General features: G+C 49.4%; 2 protein-coding genes and 1 long non-coding RNA gene across 7 annotated transcripts in view; 2 read left to right on the top strand and 1 right to left on the bottom strand.

Moving 5' to 3' along the window:
- Window positions 1–67: 67 nt before the first annotated feature.
- On the top strand, window positions 68–3,049 carry RWDD2A (RWD domain containing 2A). Of its 5 annotated transcripts, XM_053602300.1 has the most exons (4): window positions 68–150; window positions 910–1,063; window positions 1,716–1,792; window positions 2,239–3,049. In XM_053602300.1, the coding sequence occupies exons 2-4, from the start codon at window positions 939–941 to the stop codon at window positions 2,784–2,786; spliced, it is 750 nt and encodes a 249-aa protein (XP_053458275.1). In that variant the 5' UTR covers window positions 68–150; window positions 910–938; the 3' UTR covers window positions 2,787–3,049. The 5 variants fall into 5 exon arrangements, with proteins under 5 accessions (XP_053458275.1, XP_053458274.1, XP_053458277.1 ...); XM_053602299.1 differs by lacking the exon at window positions 1,716–1,792 and having other exon boundaries at window positions 910–1,139; window positions 2,109–3,049; XM_053602302.1 differs by lacking the exon at window positions 68–150 and having other exon boundaries at window positions 998–1,792; window positions 2,109–3,049.
- Window positions 3,050–8,269: 5,220 nt separating this feature from the next.
- On the top strand, window positions 8,270–12,314 carry LOC128593947 (uncharacterized). Its single transcript, XR_008382427.1, has 4 exons — window positions 8,270–8,596; window positions 10,705–10,797; window positions 11,265–11,464; window positions 12,036–12,314. It is a non-coding gene; the product is annotated as an uncharacterized LOC128593947 (long non-coding RNA).
- A 142-nt stretch (window positions 12,315–12,456) lies between these two features.
- Window positions 12,457–17,560, bottom strand: part of ME1 (malic enzyme 1) — a 163,884-nt gene continuing 158,780 nt past the window's right edge. The window contains exon 14 of the mRNA XM_053602368.1: window positions 12,457–14,145. Within this exon, the coding sequence (XP_053458343.1) occupies window positions 13,975–14,145 (171 nt within the window). The 3' untranslated portion in view covers window positions 12,457–13,974. The remainder of the gene's footprint in view (window positions 14,146–17,560) is intronic.

Here is a 17,560-nt window from a genome sequence, read left to right as displayed (position 1 = left end):
CCCGGACCACGCCTCCAGACCAATCGCGGCGGGGGAGGGTCCGCAGGCCCCGCCCCACAGCCAGCCGGGCACGCGCAGCTCGCGCCTGCGGAACTGCGGCTGCGGCTCCGAGCGGGCTCTGGGGCTGTGTCCACTGAATGAACGGGAAGGGTGAGGCTCTCGCGGTGACTCTGGGGTCGGGGCCAGGGGTCGCGGGTCCTCAGAGCACTACACCAGCGGAGACGCAGCCTCCGCTCCCAATCCTGGGCGGGGGGGAGGCAGGCCCTGAGGCAGGGAAGCCCGGGTCCAGCGATTTTGGACGGGGGTGGGGCGGGGCCGGCGCGGGTCTGCGGCCTCGGATGGGCGGTCCTGGGCCTCCGCGCCCCTGTCACTGGCGCGGTCACCTCGCAGGCCTCCGAGCCCGGCACGCCTCGTGTCCCCTCCCCCCTCAACGTCATTTAACTTGTTTGTCTCTAAGACCCCCGAGGCCCCCCCTTGGCCGGTGAGCCCGAACGCCCGGCGCTCCGGGGGGCTGGCAGGCCGCCCCGGGTCTGCGGGGCCTGGGCCGCGGTGGCACTGGTGGGCGTTGGGCGAGGGGTCGGGGGTCCCCGCGCTCCGTAGACCCACTCCATCCCCAGCGCCCGAGCCCCGGCGGGAAACTGAGCTGCGGCGGAGAGGCAGCAGGTGTCTGCCGGCCACCTGTTGGACCCAGAGGTTAGATCCGGATGGAGGGGACTAGGAATTTGGATTTCACTGGACTCTCTCGGGGATGCTGTGCATCCTGACTTGGGAGAGGGCAGCGTCCCAGTCTGTGCCCCTGGCTCCCGCTGCAAAGCGTTCCTGTAGAATTGCTCCCATGTAATTTGCTTTGGGAAATTTCGAGAACGCCAGCTGGCATTAGACAAACCCAGTGTCCCTGGGCCTTTCTAGGTTTCCAGGCAGGTTAATTTCGAGACAACATGTCTGCTTCGGTGAAAGAAAGCCTTCAGCTTCAGCTGCTGGAGATGGAAATGCTGTTTTCTATGTTTCCTAACCAAGGAGAAGTAAAACTGGAAGATGTAAATGCCCTGACAAACATAAAGAGGTATTTGGAAGGCACGAGGGAGGTGCTGCCACCAAAAATCGAATTTGTGATTACACTCCAGATTGAGGAGCCCAAGGTGGGTGCTTGAATTTGTTTTAACAGTTGCTAGGTGCCCAGTTTATAAGTGAAATGCCCAGAACATGAGCTTCCGGTCTAAGAAACAGACATAGTCTATGTGCGCAGAATATCTTTTTACTTGTTTAAAAGCAAAATATATAGGTTACTCCATGAGTTGTCCTCTGTAAATATCCTGAAAATATAAATATACAACCTTTTAAAACAAGATGCCTAGCTTTTTTAAAGTGAAACTACCTTGTAATCTTACACTACCCTGAGCATTTTGTTCACCTGGTTTCTTACCAACCCTTCTGTGTTAGTATATACAACCTCTGACATATATCATGACTTTCACATACCTAAAAATATCCCATAACAAAACTGGCTTTTAAGAAGTGAGAGAATCTCCTTTTGATGGCACTATAACACAGAAAGCAAATAACAGATACAAAATCTGAATACAAAAAAATGAATTCACCTTCATCTTATCTGTTTATCCCCAGTGATGTTAGTATAGCTTAGATAACAGGTGGACGGCTGGGAGGACCATGTGGTAGCTCTTCGACTTACCCTTCAGTTTCATTCATTCCCTCAGAGGAGACTTCCTGGTTCCCCAGACTGGATTCTGTCCCACTGGTTACACACTTCAATGGAACCCTCAACTTTTCCATGGTAATGCTTCTCACAATCGAAATTAAATCCTTGCTACGTGTAATTGTTTGTTTAATGCGTGTCTCCTTCACTAGGCCCTAGACTTCATAAAGGGCAGAAACAGAGTCTGGATTCTTCGCTTTCTTCCAGCACAGGGCACCTGGCACGTAGTTGTTCAGTAATTAGAAGGAATGCGTAAGTGGGCCAATAGTGTACAGAGAAGACTGTGTGTGGGGCGGACACAACAACAGTCACTATCTCCTGTCTCAGAACCGTGCAGTTGCCATTGATACACTAGCTTATGTGGCATTTAAATCTATCTGATTTTCATTTTAAGGTGAAAATTGATTTGCAAGTAACCATGCCTCACAGCTACCCCTATGTAGCATTGCAGCTGTTTGGACGGTCGCCTGAGCTTGACAGACATCAGCAGCTACTTCTCAACAAAGGTCTCACTTCTTACATAGGGACTTTTGACCCGGGAGAACTCTGTGTGTGTGCAGCGATCCAGTGGCTACAGGACAACTGCGGGTCCTACTTCCTGAGCAGGAAGCTGGCCTATGAGCCCTCGGCGCAGGCCAAGCCGGTGAAGAGCACGTTCCTCCGGATGTGGATCTACAGCCACCACATCTACCAGCAGGACCTGAGGAAGAAGATCCTGGAAGTGGGCAAGCGGCTGGACGTGACTGGGTTCTGCATGACGGGGAAGCCAGGTATCATCTGCGTGGAGGGGCTCAAGGGGCAGTGTGAGGAGTTCTGGCACACGATCCGCTACCCCAACTGGAAGCACATCTCCTGCAAACATGCTGAGAGCGTGGACACGGAGGGCGACGGCCGCAACCTGCGCCTCTTCCATGCCTTCGAGGAACTGCTCCTTGAGGCCCACGGGGACTATGGGCTGAGGAATGACTATCACATGAATCTGGGCCAGTTCTTAGAATTTCTCAAAAAGCACAAAAGTGAGCATGTTTTTCAGATATTATTTGGTATTGAGAGCAAAAGTTCAGAGTCCTAGGAAGCTATTAAGAAGCCCAAGGCTTATAATTTCACTAAAACAAGTATTCCCTTTAATAAGACCAAAACAAAAAGGCCCGTGGCTCTCTGGCTTCCTTGGTGACACCTGTAGCCCCTGACTGTCCACGTGGCCATGAATTTCAGCTGGTAATGACACAAATGGGCCTTTATCTTCATAACAGTGAAATTGTGATGCTGTCTCTAGGTCCTTGTGTTAAGTCTTTTAAGAAATATTTCATTGTATATTAATAAAAACTATTTAAACAGTGAGGCTGATTTGATTAAAGAGGAGACCAAAGGCCATGGTTAACGTAAAAACTCCAATAGCAGGGCGGTGCCTGTGGCTAAGTGAGTAGGGCGCCGGCCCCAAATACGGAGGGTGGTGGGTTCAAACCTGGCCCCAGCCGAACTGCAACAAAAAAAATAGCCAGGCGTTGTGGCAAGCGCCTGTAATCCCAGCTACTTGGGATCGCCTAAGCCCAGGAACTGGAGGTTGCTGTGAGCTGTGTGATGCTACAGCACTCCACCAAGACGATAAAGTGAGACTCTGTCTCTACAAAAAAAAAAATCCAACTGCAGTTACACACTCATGAACATGAGTAACTTTTGTCCCTTTCATGAGGCTCGCGCAGACCAGCTTTCCTTTCATTGCTGGAAATGGATCTAGATCAAGTTTAAAATAAGCACAAGGTGAAAGTACATGTTTACTTCACTTTTTACTTTAACTCCTGTGTTGATTGTTTAAGTGAAACTAGACCCTACAAGCCGTGCAAAGAAATCACAGGCACAAAGTCTCACTAACAGTAGCACAGAGTGCTGTATGTCCTACAATGTTTATGTGAGTTGGTCATGACCCCAGCAGTAACGATACCGATATTCTTAGTTCCATGTTTAGCCACAAGAAATACATAGTTCCTTACCTATAAAGTTCCCTCCTGGTTTCGTCCCCCACTCCCTGCCTGTGTGTTCATGTCATTAATGAGCAGGGCGGAAGAGTGTGGAGGGACCTGGAGGGGACCAGGGCAGACGGTTGCACCATCACCTTGATGGGAAATAAACTCTGCAGTTTGGTGATAACTTACAGCGCTCTCACCCGAAAATTCCAAGCTCCACAGGTTTTGCCAGGCTTTTTCAAAATGAGAGATTATTCTAATGCTAAAAACCCCACTGAAGTGGATGGCATCATCCCCCAGGAGTTTCTGGGGTCTTGCCTGTGCTAAGGGCCGTCATAAGCAGCCTCTGCAGCTTCCCCTGTTTCTTAGGTCTCTCCTCAGCTCCCTGGAAGCTTTCCATTGTCCTCTGGACCTGGGCACTTCAGACGCCATAGCTGGGTGCTGGGACTTAATAACAGGGACCCTGCCTTCCACACTCTGTGACACTCTCTTACATGCCACACAGTTGCCTGCGCCGGGAACCTTAAGGGCTGATGGTGCCTCTGGTTTACACTGTGCCACTGAGGCAGATGCCTGCCCCGGGGCTGGGACATGGACACAATGGACCATGAGACCCTGGAACTGGGTCTGTCCTGTGCACCTGCTTCCTCACGCACAGCGAGTCTCTTTGCAGGACACACTCAGACCTTCAAGCCAAGGCCCCCAGGTTGTCCCTCCGTGTTTAATCCCAGCCTCGGGTGTACTCAACCCAAGTGGGGCCTCGCACGAACTGCCTCTCTCAAAATGAAGAAATAAGACTTACATTGCCAAAGATTCTTTCTCAACATTTGCTAGACCAAAAATAACAAAATATAGGAGTCATTTTCCTGTACAGCCTCCCCAAATGCTAAGGATAGTTCACATAAGTTTTGGAGGCCTCAACAGATAACTCCATGAAATTGTTTTCCTTTGAAATGGAACAATATGTGCATCTACCTACCTCACACTGGGTTTTTTTGTTTGTTTGTTTGTTTGTTTTTTGTAGTTTTTGGCTGGGGCCAGGTTTGAACCCGCCACCTCCAGCATATGGGGCCAGCGCCCTACTCCCTGAGCCACAGGCACCAGCCTGTCACACTGGGTTTTATGATTAAATTATGTAACTCAAAGGGAGCACGTTCTGATTTGTGAATCTTGCTGCTCCTGGGGCTATTTCTGGTGATACTTTTCCAGAACTTCCTCCTGCATGTCCACTCTGAGTGCTCCTTGTTATTTTTTCCTATTAGTAGCACAAATAATAGACATTTATTATGGGAGATGTGTAGGTTTGTAGAAAAAAATTCAAAACTCAAAAAAATATATACGGTACTACAAAACTCAGCAGCGTGTGTGGACTGCAGATGTGTTTGCACGGCCTGACTGGGGGAGCACACACAGCAGCCCCACACACCTCCACAAGGCTTAGTGGGGAGGGGCAGGTGAAATGAGGGGGCCTCCCAGGGCGACGCTCTACTGCGCAGATGCGGTGTCCCTGCGTTTGGACCTTTGAGCACCTCCTCTGAGAGGCCCGACAGCTTCTGTGCATCCTTGGAAGTCAGAATCAGACTCTATTGCTTGCAACTTAGGAATCCTGATGCGTATATATTGTACTTTTAATTAAGTTTATTTATTTTTGTATTTTTTTTTGTTGTTGTTGTTGTTGTTGTTGTTGCAGTTTGGCCAAGGCTGGGTTCGAACTCACCACCCTCAGTATATGGGGCCGGCACCCTATTCTCTGAGCCACAGGCACCACCCTATATTGTACTTTTAAATGGTTACTTTGGAAGAGCGCTCACTGAATTAAATCAAGCGTATCTTCAAGTGTGCTCTCTGCTTCCATTCCTTATCGGTCGCTTGCTGTGCTGGCAGACGGCACAGCCTCTGAACGGTCCCTGGACCCTGTGGTGTCGCCCGACACACGCTGCCCGGGAACGCGAGCCCCGCGGCGGCTCGGAGAGCCTGAGTTTCCTTACCGAGAGGCGCCTTTTGAACAAACCATTTTCGGCTCGTTGGCTTCATCTCAGGCCGCCCGGCAGTCAGGGCAGTCAGTCGGGTTAGTTCTCAAGAGGCCGCCGCTTTCCCTCGAGTCCGAGTCCTGACTGCCACGCAGCCCACAGGGGCACCTCCGGAGGTCCAGGGGGCAGAACTAATCTCACTGCAGCCGTGCAGCTGGAGGGACCTTGTCCTCGGAGCTAGAAGCATTTGGATCAACCCCTGAATGCGGGGGACAAAGTCTAAAGCAGCCCACCAAGTAACTAGCCAGGGGCCCCTGGGTCCCGGAGACGCGGAGCACCCGGCTGGATCCTCCCTGCAGGGCCCCGCCCCGCACCCCGCCGGCGCCAGCGCAGCGCCCCCGCGCGGCCGCGCTCGGGTCCCACCCTCCGGCCTGACGCACCTTACCAGGCACAGGGCAGGGACCACGCCCACTCTGCAGGTCCCATCAGCGGCATGCCGCCCCGCAACAGTGCCGAGGTGACTCAAGGTCAACGGAACCGTGAGAAAGACAGTCCTTGCTGCTGCTGCTCGGACAAAACAGACTGTCCCACTGTCCCATGCCCTCTACTCACATAAGTAAAGGGAGACACGCGGGCCACGTGGGCAGCTGGCTACCTGATGTGCTCCAGAAAAGACGATGCATCTGGCTGCAGCTGCGGTTTCACAGGGTCACACTCCGAGTGTGTGTCCTCAGAGACCCGGCTACGACATGTGCCAAAGGTCACCTTAAGTCAAGAGGAGGTGAGAATCGCACTCCTGCTTCTTGTAAAGCTCTCGGTGGAGGACTCGCCTCCACACAGCTCCTGGCCCTTCCTGACAGAGTAACCGTTTATTTCCAGACTAGGGAACCAGTGCCCAGGCCACCACGGAAGGCAGAGGAGCCACTGTTCCCCGGGACAGTGACTGCGGGTGGCTCGTTCCCATGCACACACTTTGTCCCACAGACCACAGGGGTTTCCCGAGAACTCAGAAAGTTGTGTTTAGAGCTGTCCCCAGATGAATTCCAAAAGGCCTCACAGTTTCCTTTCTACGGTGTGTCGTTACCCTGGTAAAATGAGAGCCTCAGAGATTCTGGAAACACCTTCTCGACGTTATTACAGAGTTCTTCATCGTGGGAGTCCTCCATGTCTGTGTGGTGACCCCTATCTCGGTGGCGCCCATCAGGCGTGTCTGCTATCGTGAGGCCTACACCAGTGCCCCCCGCCTTGGTCCTAAGCCAGGCTGCGTTCCGAGGTATGTCCTGGTGTGGCTGTACCAGCTTTCACACCTCTTCCAGTTTTCCTGGTGTCTCTGTGACCTGCTTAGGGTTTTGAACATCATTTTTGGCCAGGAGGCTGTGGGTTAACTGTCCAGCACCAGAGACTTCTGTGGGCCAAGCCACCGTGATTGCAAGGGACCTTCTCCTGTGGTAACTATGCACCTTGCGTCCAGCTGTTAATTGCTACAAAATGCTGCTGTTAAGCCTTTATCAACCTGAAGATCCTGATGTCTGTATTGAAATAGGGAAAACTTTTCACCATAGTGTAGTACTGGGGGCTGAGGCCAAGGAGGTTCCCACTGGATTCAGACACCAAAGAAAAACCAAGAAGCCGGAGGCAGCTGTGACATGCCCTTTACTCAGTTTGTGGTGGCCAGTGAGCCGGCATGGGGGCATCCGCCTTCATCCAGCTGGTGGATGTGAGTGAGTTGGTGTAAGAAAGTTTCAGGCCTTATATAGGACCAGAACAGTGGCTCCAGTCAAGCACTGAATGATTACTTGCCTTACAGTGATAAGGCGGCACCTGCCGGCACATGGTCACTGGGAACAGCATGGCACCTACTGGCGCGTAGGCAAGAAAGCCTCATTGACTCCTCCTCCCACAGCATTTCCCAGCCCCCCCTTACAGAGAAGTCATACAGTGCTCTCCGTGAATGCTGGTGGGTCCCCACAAATGCACTTCTCAGGCCTTAGTGACAGAGGGTCCCTGACAGGTACTCTCAGGACACTTAGGGGGTTGCTGGATTGGGACAGGGCACTCAACTCCACACAGCATTCCTGTCTGCAAGTCTTTGAATTCTCTGTATTATTTCAAAGAATGTTCACATTCTCAACTGTGAGAATTTACTGTGGTCACCACTGAGACCACATTTTACTCAGTATCTGAACCAACAAACAGAATCACGTCCCCCTGCTTAAGGCAGCGCTGAGCCCAAATCTGCAGCAGGCGCGCCCCTACCCGGCTGCCGGCTGCCCCGCCCCCTCCCAAACCCCGCCCCTGCCCCTGCCCCGCCCTCCCTCCGTCCACCCACGCCCTGCCCCCTGCTCCTCCCCGCCCGCCCTGGTCCCGCCCGCCCCTCCCACTCCGCCTCAGCCCCGCCCCTCCAGCCCCGCCCCTTCTCCGCAGCACCGTCCCGCTCCGCCCCCTGCCCCGCGGCACCGCCCCCCACGCACGCGTTTCTCAGTGCTTAGCAGGATATTCTTAGAGCCCCCTGCTCTTTTCCTCAGCTTCTCCCCAGGATACATGACCAAAGTCTAGAATTTATTTTCTGTGAGTCTTCTCCTGGGCCTGACTTTACTTCTCTCCACCACAGCGCGTCTCCACACTGGAATCTGATCTCTAGTGTGTAGAGACTGCGGAACTGGGAGAGGCGCAGGCAAACTGGTTTCGTCCTCAAGGCGATTCCGGCCTCCGGGAGTCGCGGCGGGGTCTGCGGCAAGGCCGGCCCGGAGCAGGACGGGGCCTGGACCTGCAGGGCGGGCCCTTCTCCAGCGGGGACTGCCCTTCACCCTCCCGAGGACGCCGCGGGTCCCCCGAGTCCCGCTCCCCGTCCCAGATCACGCCCTGCTGTCTCTGGGCCCATTTTCTTTTCACAGAGGCGGCGAGGACGGGAGTTTAACTCGGTGTAATCCGGCAACCAGCAAGATTAAGTATGACCCTGGTTTTCAGTTATTTCAGCCTTAAAGCTAGAGAGAGAGAGCACATTCTTTCAGTAAAAACATAGAAATTATTTTACTTGAGCTGAGAATTCGAGCCTGGCCCCTAAACTGTTCCTTCTCCCGGATACCCGCTGTCCGGCGGTCCTGGGCCTCCTGCCCCTCGCGCTGACCGCTGCGGACAGCTGACCCCGCCCCCACCTGCCTGAGTAAGGTCACGTGGGTCTGACCCCGTGTCTTGTCTGTGCGGCACGTGCATTGTGCTACCTTAACTTTGGTTAACTTTTTCTCTCTTGCATTCACGTTCAGGCCTTCCACCCCTCTGGACTCTTGTTTCTCGTGCGGTGTAACGTGGGTTCCGGTGCTCATCTTCCCCAAGCTGTGGGCAGTTTTCCCGGGCCTCTCACTGACATTCTCTATCTGCTAATTCCTGTGCTCCCTGGGTGACTCGCGCATTCCTGCGAGTCTCCTATGCTGTGCCACCGTTCTCTCTGCTCTCAGACCTGTAGGGTAAATTCGCTCTTTGCTTTTACAGATAATTTTTTCAGTTATGGAGAGAGGTCAGTTAAAATATCCAGCTATTATTTAGAATTTGTGTATTTCACTATTACTTTTGTCAAATGTTTTTATGTATTTGGAGGCTATTAAGAGCAGACAGAATCATGTCTTTTAGCGACTGGCCTTTCTGCCACTCTGGCAAAGCGCCTTGCCCTGAAGTCTGCTCGTCTGATGCAGGTATTAACAGAGCCACGTGGACTTGAACTTACCATCTGTATGACTTATCTTCTCTCATCCTTTACTTTTCAGCTTTTTGGTGTCATTACATTAAACATGTCTCACGTAAACAGAATATAGTTGTTTTTTTTTTTTTTAAAATACAACCTGACAGTTTGTGCCATTAAGTTGGGAGTATTTAGCTTTCTTGAATTTAACATGAAGACCAATAAGGTTGGGTTCTCATCTCCCATCCTGCCGTTTGTTCCATATTCATCCCAGGAGTTCTTCGTTCTTCCTCTACCCTTCCTCTGAATTAATCAAATATTTTTAAATTTTTCCATTTTATTTTCTCTATTAGCTTTTTACCTATATCTTTATTCATTTATTTATTTATTTTAAGACAGAGCCTCAAGCTGTCTGTCGCCCTGGGTAGAGTGCTGTGGGATCACAGCTCACAGCAACCTTAAACCCCTGGGCTGAAGCGATTCTCTTGCCTCAGCCTCCCAAGTAGCTGGACTACAGGTGCCCACCACAACACCCGGCTATTTTTTGGTTGCAACTGCCATTGTTGTTTGGCGGGCCAGGGGTGGATTCGAACCCATCAGCTCAGGAGTATGTGGCTGGTGCCTTAGCTGCTTGAGCTACAGGCACTGAGCCTTAACTATATCTTTTTATTTTTAGTGGTTACCATGGCAGTTACAATATGCTTCCTTAATTTTACAATATTCCTTGAATAACTGCCCTACATCTTAAACTGTAAGCTTTGTAGATTGTTCATAAGGGGGTGAGTTACTTGCTGCAGGATTTCCTGAATTAATAATGCACCACTCCGAGTAACATGCAAACTACACAACAGCATAATTCGGTTAGCCCTCCCCCCCCCCCGGCCCTACTCTTGCCACGTATTTTACTTCCTACATATTTATGAATCCCACATGCAACTCTGGGAGGCTGCAGCTGGAGTAACACTTGAGGCCAGGAGTTCAAGACCAGCCTGGCAACGTAGGGAGACTCCTATCACTGCACAAACGGGCCGAGTGTGTTGGTGCAGGACGGCAGTCCTCGCTCTGTGGGAGGCCAGGCCGGGCGGCCCCTGGAGCCCAGGAGTCTGGGGCTGCAGTGTGTGATGATCCCATCACCAAATTCTAGCCCAGGTGAGAGTGAGGTCCTGTATCAAAACAAAACAAAAACTCCGAGTGCACTGTTACTGTAATAACTCATCTCTTTCTGGTGCCTCCAGCCGGGAATGTTTTCCCAGAGCCTGATGACTCAGTGTTCCCAGCCGAGCAGAGCTGCTGGCCACCAACTCTCTGGACTTCCATTGGTCTGACATGTCTATTTTGCCTTCATTTCTGAAGGATATTTTCTGTATTTTATTCTTTCAGCATCTTAAATGTCTTTCCATCATCTTCCACATCCTCCCTGCCGAGTTTGCTGTCATTCCTAGCAGTGCACCGCTGAAGGCATTTTGTGTCTGTGTCTGTGTCTGAATCTGTGTGTCTGTGTGTGTGTCTGAGTCTGTGTGAACCTGTGTGAGTCTGTGTGAATCTGTGAGTCTGTGTGTATCTGTGTGTGTCTGTGTCTGAATATGTGCGGGTCTGGGTCTGTGTGAATCTGTGTGAGTGTGTGAATCTGTGTGTGTCTGTGTCTGAGTATGTGTGTGTCGGGGTCTGTGTGAATCTGTGTGAGTGTGTGAATCAGTGTGAGTCTGTGTGAATCTGTGTCTGTCTGAGTATGTGTGTGTCTGGGTCTGTGTGAATCTGTGTATGTCTGTGTCTGAGTATGTGTGTGTCTATGTGTGTGTCTGGGTCTGTGTGAATCTGTGTCTGTGTCTAAATATGTGTCTGTGTAAGTCTGTGTGTGAGTCTATGTGTCTCTATGTAAGTCTGCGTGTGTCTCTGCGTCTGTTTTTTTTGGCTGCTTTAAGAGTCGCCTCTTTATTCAGCAGTTAGATTCTGATGCCTGAGGTGCGGTTTTCTCTGTGACGCTCTGGCTGAAGGCCTGCCAGCTCTGAATCTGCTAGTCGATCCTTTCTGTTAACTTGAGAGACTCCGTGGCCCTCACCTCCTCCACTCGTGGCTGTGCAGTAGTCCCGCTCCTCTGGTCCAGGCGGTCAGCACTGCAGTTTCCAGGCCTCCCCACCTGGTGAGCTCCTGTTTGCTCTGGCCCCCAGGTCACGGTTCCCACCACCTCCTCCTCCCTGACCTTCCCTCTCGTGGGCCAGTGTTCCCTTCTGGTTGCCCCTGTTGCATTTTGCATTCCCTCAAAGTGGGAAGGCTACAACAATTGTTAAAAAATAAATGTTCTTGTCCTGGGGCTGTGCTCCCTCCCTTGGTTTCGTGGCCAGCACGGACCAGCTGGTGTTCTTGGCACTCACCCAGGTGTCATCGCCCCACCCTCCCAGGTGTTTCTGAGTAAGCACTGCCCACGGACTGACACGTCACCTCCCTCGTGGATGCGCAGCCGTGCGGCTACTGGCTTGTAACTAACCGTGTCTTCTAGACACTGCCTGACAGCTGGTCAGATGCGGCTGCTCTGACCTGAAATGCAGGTATAAAACACACACTGGATTTTTAAGGCTTAGTAGGAACAAACTAATGTAAATGTCACATTCACGATTTTATATTAATTACATGTTGAAATGATAATGCTTTGGACATACTAGTTTAAATAAAATATATTATTAACATGAATCCCACCTGTTTGCTTTTTTTAGGAAGCCAGTGGGAATTTTAACATCACCCACAGGATGGTGCTGTTCCAGGCTGTGGTCTGGTGAGAGAAGAAGAGACTATGAAGAAAGATGAACACGGGTTTAAAGCCATGTCCTTCCCTTACTAGTCTGTGGACTTGGCAAGTTCCTTAGAATGCCAACTTCATAAACACGGTGGGGTTTACATTAAATTAAAATAATCCATGTACAATACCCTGTAATACTTGTTTCATCACCTTCCCTGAGGACAGGGACCGGTGCTCTCATCACAGCATTCAGCATGTGACGGCATTGGTGTTGAATGAAGCTCATGCTGAAATCCTAAGTTACTAGAATAGTTAACAAACTCAGGATACTTTGTTGTATGACACCCACCCCAAGGCCCAGCATTACAATGTAGCCATGTTTGAAGAAAGAAAGACAATTATTTTATAATTTTCTTCATTCACTTTTTCTATGCTTTAATAAGTCTTTTGCATAGGTAAATACATTTCGTTAGAGCTGTAAGACCACATGGTAACAGACAAGAAGAATCTTTTTCAAATAACTCTATTAAGGAAACTCCTGACTACATGTCACCTTCAGAAATACCCCAACCCCTTCTATTCATACCTAGAATAATTTGTGCAACCATCAACTTCCAATAAAATCACTTTATAGTATAGTTTATCTTGAATATCTTCTTATACTCTTCATTTAAAGCATTACTTCAAAAACAGAAAATCTCCCAACTTAATTCTATAAATAAATAACAAATGTTATCGTACCTGAGCTTGAGAATTTAAAATTGTTTGCATTAATCATTAATTTCTGAAGTAAATGAATACAACCTAGGGGTGTCACTACTGTTTTTCATAGACTGGTCTTGGTAATTAAAATATTTTAACATGTGATGTAAAGATAATTTTTGATATTGAGCTCATAGTTACAAAACCTCCTCCAGACTCTGAAGACAGTGAGGTCACTGCAACAATGTGAGCTGGAATTTACCGGAGCTGGTCGAGGGGCCACATGGCAGGTGACAGCACAGGCAGGAGCCCAGCTCCTGTGGGAGCCGGGGTCTTGCTTGACTCCCGAGATCCTGGTCTGCAGCGGTCAGCTCCTCAGGCAGCCCTTACTCAAAGATCTTAACTCCAAGTCCCTTGTCAGCCCTTCTCCCCACTCAAGCCTCACTGAGATGAAGGCACCAGCCTCTGGACCGGGCTGCAGTCCTCGAAGTCCCCATTGCAGCAATGCAGCGCCTGAGGACAGGACGCTGAGTTAAGGGTAAATAAAGGCGCTTTGGGGAGGGAATTCTAAGGACCAAGGTGATTAGAGCTTTACTCCCTAAGATGTAACAACGACAAAAAGAATATTAAAATCTAAGGCTGCACGAGGCATTGTAAACAGCAGGGATCTTTCTTAGAAATTTGAGAATTCAGTTGCACAAAAAGAAAAAACATAACCTAGGATTCCAGTAAAAGCACCTGAGAAGTCATCTTTCTCTAGACAACAAAGTATTGTTGTTTCTGTTTAGCAAAAGTTTGTCTATGTGTAAATTCATTTCTATCTTTATTTTTAAAAAAGACTGCAACAAAATGATCAGCAACAGCATTACGTGTTTTAACGTGATGTTATCAATTCAGTACTAATTGTATTTTGGTCTTCCCATTAGTTTCCTCTATAAAATGATGAGTTTCTCAGTAGTAGGTGCAATAGCTTTGAAAGAGCTTGGGCAGAATAACTGAAGTAGAAATCATAAATAACCAGAAGGCAAATGAAGCAGAATTGTCTCATGTGGTGTTTATCCAGATTTGCATCAATATTCTTCTATCAATTTTTAGACCAGTAGAGTAAAATCTCCGAATCTAAGCATATTATGAATCGTTATAAAAGATTCCACCCTTTAAACATTATAAAAGATTTCAAGATGTCATGAGCAGAGCTGGACGTGCCGGCTCCTCTACTGCTCAACTTTGGTCTGCATTCTCTGGGCGTCTTCAGGCCAAGAGTAACAATCAGGTAGGATGTGGTCGTAGTCAGCACTGTACATTTGAGAGCGGACAAATGCTTCTTTGTCTTGTGGCTCCGGGTAAACCGTGGCCGTCTTTTCTTGGTATGCGTCTCTCACAATCTAAATGTAAAACAAGAATGTTATTTTAGTGAACAGAGGTGAGGGTGAACCCACGTCAGCGGAAGTTTTAATTCACTTCAAAAAATTATAATTTACATCTTATATTTGTTTCCAGACCAGAAAAAAGACGTATTTAGAATAAAATCACACCAAATAATGAAGACATAAAATAAAACTGCAGTAACAAACCATATAAAGAGGAAGGGAAAGCCTGGATGGCTCTGGGCATGATCACACCAGGACTCCTAGGAGGAAACGGGGCTAAGAGCCTCCACAGGTGTCTGAGACTAAGGACAGTCCTGCTAAGTGTGCGCCCTGAATTTTCAAGAATCCCTGTTCTGACCACTGCCCCTACAACGTCTCTTCCAGTGTGCCCCGTCACCTCACCGCTACCCATAGCCAAGGTGAGTGCTCCCTGCCGGCGTCCCCGAAGCTTGTCTCCAGGACTGTGTCACTGCAGCCTCTGCCTGGGGACCCCTCGCTGGGCTGGCTCTCCAGAGACACGTGTGCATTTTCTGTGGTGTCACACGTTCCCAACCTGCACGTTGAACTTTGGTCCCTTCCTAAAAACGTGCCCTCAATGTTCCCAAAAGGCAATTCCCAACCTTCCCGTCTATCGTAAAGTCTCCATTTGACTCTCATTACACCAGCGAGAATATTCCAGCCACTCAGACACAAGATCTTCATTTCCCTTTTCGCCAACTCCAGCAGCTTCCTCTGGAGTCCTCTTCCCTGCTTTCCCTGGAGCACACGGATTCTCCTTCTTTTTAATCGCTCTGTCAGTGTCATCTCTTTCACACCAGAATAATCAATGAGGATTATTGATCATTGATCACAGAATAATCAATGAGGAGCTGTCCGTGTGACTGACTGACTGAGGAGATCCAGACTTTGAAGACTGTTAGAACGATTATGTATCTCTCTTCTGGTGTATTATACACTTATGAACATTTATGGTTATAAATGTTGTGCTCTATTATAAAGAGATGTTTATGAAAAAGAAAAGCATGTGATTATAATAATGTTAGAAAAAGCAAACAAATGATAAAAACCCTAAACACACAAAAATAATAATACTTACATCAGAAAGGTAGAATATTGGTTATTTTCCCTTTATTTATTTTCCAAAGTGCCTATACTGTGGTATTATTACTTTGTAGCAGCTTTCTTGACGTATAAGTCACACAAAATTCTACAAGTTTAAGAATATAATTAAATTATTTTTGTAAATTTACTGAGTTGTGCTACCATTACCCTATTCAGTTTTAAAACACTCGTATCACCCCAAAAGATCGACTGTGCCTGCTGCTGATAGCTGTGTTTGCTTTACAGTAAACACAGGGTTCTGTGCTGACACCACTGTGGACTCCCAGGCAGGTGACTGGTCTCCCCCAGTGAAATCTCCATTCTCTCCTTGTCAGTGCAAAACTCCCTAGAAGGGTGGCTTGTGTCTTATCGCTTTCCTAATCCTCCCTGACTCCTTAACCTCTTGCACCTCCTGAAATTGCTCTTACAGTCTGACGGCATTCTAAACCAAGTGGCCGTCTCTCCTCTCCAGGACTCAGCTCTGTGGGCACAGCCTCCTGTCCTCCCCTGAAACCCACCGTCTCATTGCTGACACGCTGCTTGTCTCTGTCTCTTCTGAAAATCCTGACCTTTCTCTTCCTAACTGGCTTCCTTCTCTCTGTCACCCAGGCAGAGTGACGAGCCAGGCTCTGTGCCCCATGTCCCTTCCCTGTGACGAGCCAGGCTCTGTGCCCCACATCCCTCTCCTCTGATGGACCGTGCCCTGTGCCCCGCATCCCTCCCTGTGTGATGGACTGTGCTGTGTGCCCTGGGTCCCTTCCCTGCTCTCTGCTCCCCGGGCAGCCCTGCCATTCCTAGAGCTTCGCCCGCACCACATGCTGACTCCAGACTCTGTTCCAGCCTAAGTCCCAGCTACTTCCCTCTGCTTGCCATATCTGGACATGCACATGCACTGCTGATACCTCGAATTCGCAGTCTACTTATGTCTGTTTGTTCCCTGAAGTGGGTCTTTGTTTTAAGCCCCCAATTTCTGTCTTTGTGCTCAGCACTCTTCCATCATTCCAGGTGGGACATCCGAATCCTTTTAGGGCACCCCCAATCAGGTCCCCTGATCTCTTTCATTTTCCTTTAATCGTAAGTTTTTCATTTAAGCCTTCAACGTGAACTTAAACAAACATTACGCTGTTCAGCATATCAATGGTTCAAACTAGTCACAGCCGGAAGATACAGATGAGGAGAGAACAGGAGCATCCTCCTCCAACAACAGACGGCCGGGCAGATCCGCATTCGGTCACCAAGACAAATCAGGCCACACAAATCGTAAGTGATACTTAGATGAACTTGCTGACAGCTTTAGTTGTGGACCAGAGCAACCTGGCCCCAGGAGGACACCCGGCAGTGTCTGGGGACACTGTTGGGGTCGCACTGCATGGATGCCACTGACGTCGGGTGGCGGGAACTCTGCCCAGCCTGTGTTAACACACGCGCTTGGGTTAGCACCCGGGACGGCCTCACGACAGAGTGATCTCGCCGAGATGCCCGAAGTGCTGAGGTAGAGAAACCCAGTTTACACAAACAACCACTTTTTGGACTAAACTGTGTCATCCTCAAATTCACATGTTGAAGCTTGAACCGTTAGCACCGCAGAATGTGACTGCGCTTGCAGACAGGGCCTTGAAGAGACAATCAAGTTAAAAGGAGGCCAGCAAGGCAGCCCTAATCCAGTCTGACCGCTGTCCTTACGAGAAGGGAGAACGTGGACACGTGAGGTATGGACACACCCGACCTACACCACACGAGGACGGGCACAGCAAGGACAGAGGCCTCAGAAGCCAACCCGCCCACATCGCGCCCTGGGGCCTCCAGCTCCAGCACTGTGAGGACACACATGTCTGTTGTTCAAGCCACCCCATCTGTATTTCTGTACGCCAGTCCAAGCAAACTAACGCAATTACGAGGCAAAGAAGTCAATTTCCCTCTCAGTTTACATAGAGTTTCACAGAGAATTTCCCTGCCATCAGGCTCTTCTAGGCTAACTGGGGAATGGCTTCTAATTTGTCCCTGGTCACTTTGCTCCTGCCCGGTGGCACCGGTGGTGAGCTTGGCCATCTGCAATGACACACGTCACAGGGGCACCAAGACAAGGAAGGTGGCTCAAGGCCTAAATTTTACTACCATATCCAGAGGGTTTCGGCAATTATCATAAGTACAATGTGGAAAAGAAGCACTCAGAAAGGCAAAATGGGAGTAACTTGTCTGAAAGGGAAGTCTAGCCAATTATTTTAAAAGAATTATTGGGAAACGAACGACAGCCCATTGTTCCATTCCTCTGTGAGGAACACTGCACCCCTGAGTGCCATTGTGTCACTGGGGCCCCGCCTTCTGACAT

This window comes from Nycticebus coucang, chromosome 9, assembly GCF_027406575.1.
Source record: "Nycticebus coucang isolate mNycCou1 chromosome 9, mNycCou1.pri, whole genome shotgun sequence".
NCBI lineage: Eukaryota > Metazoa > Chordata > Mammalia > Primates > Lorisidae > Nycticebus > Nycticebus coucang.
Note: the sequence above shows the minus strand (reverse complement) of the source record. Positions and strands in the feature narration are given on the sequence as shown.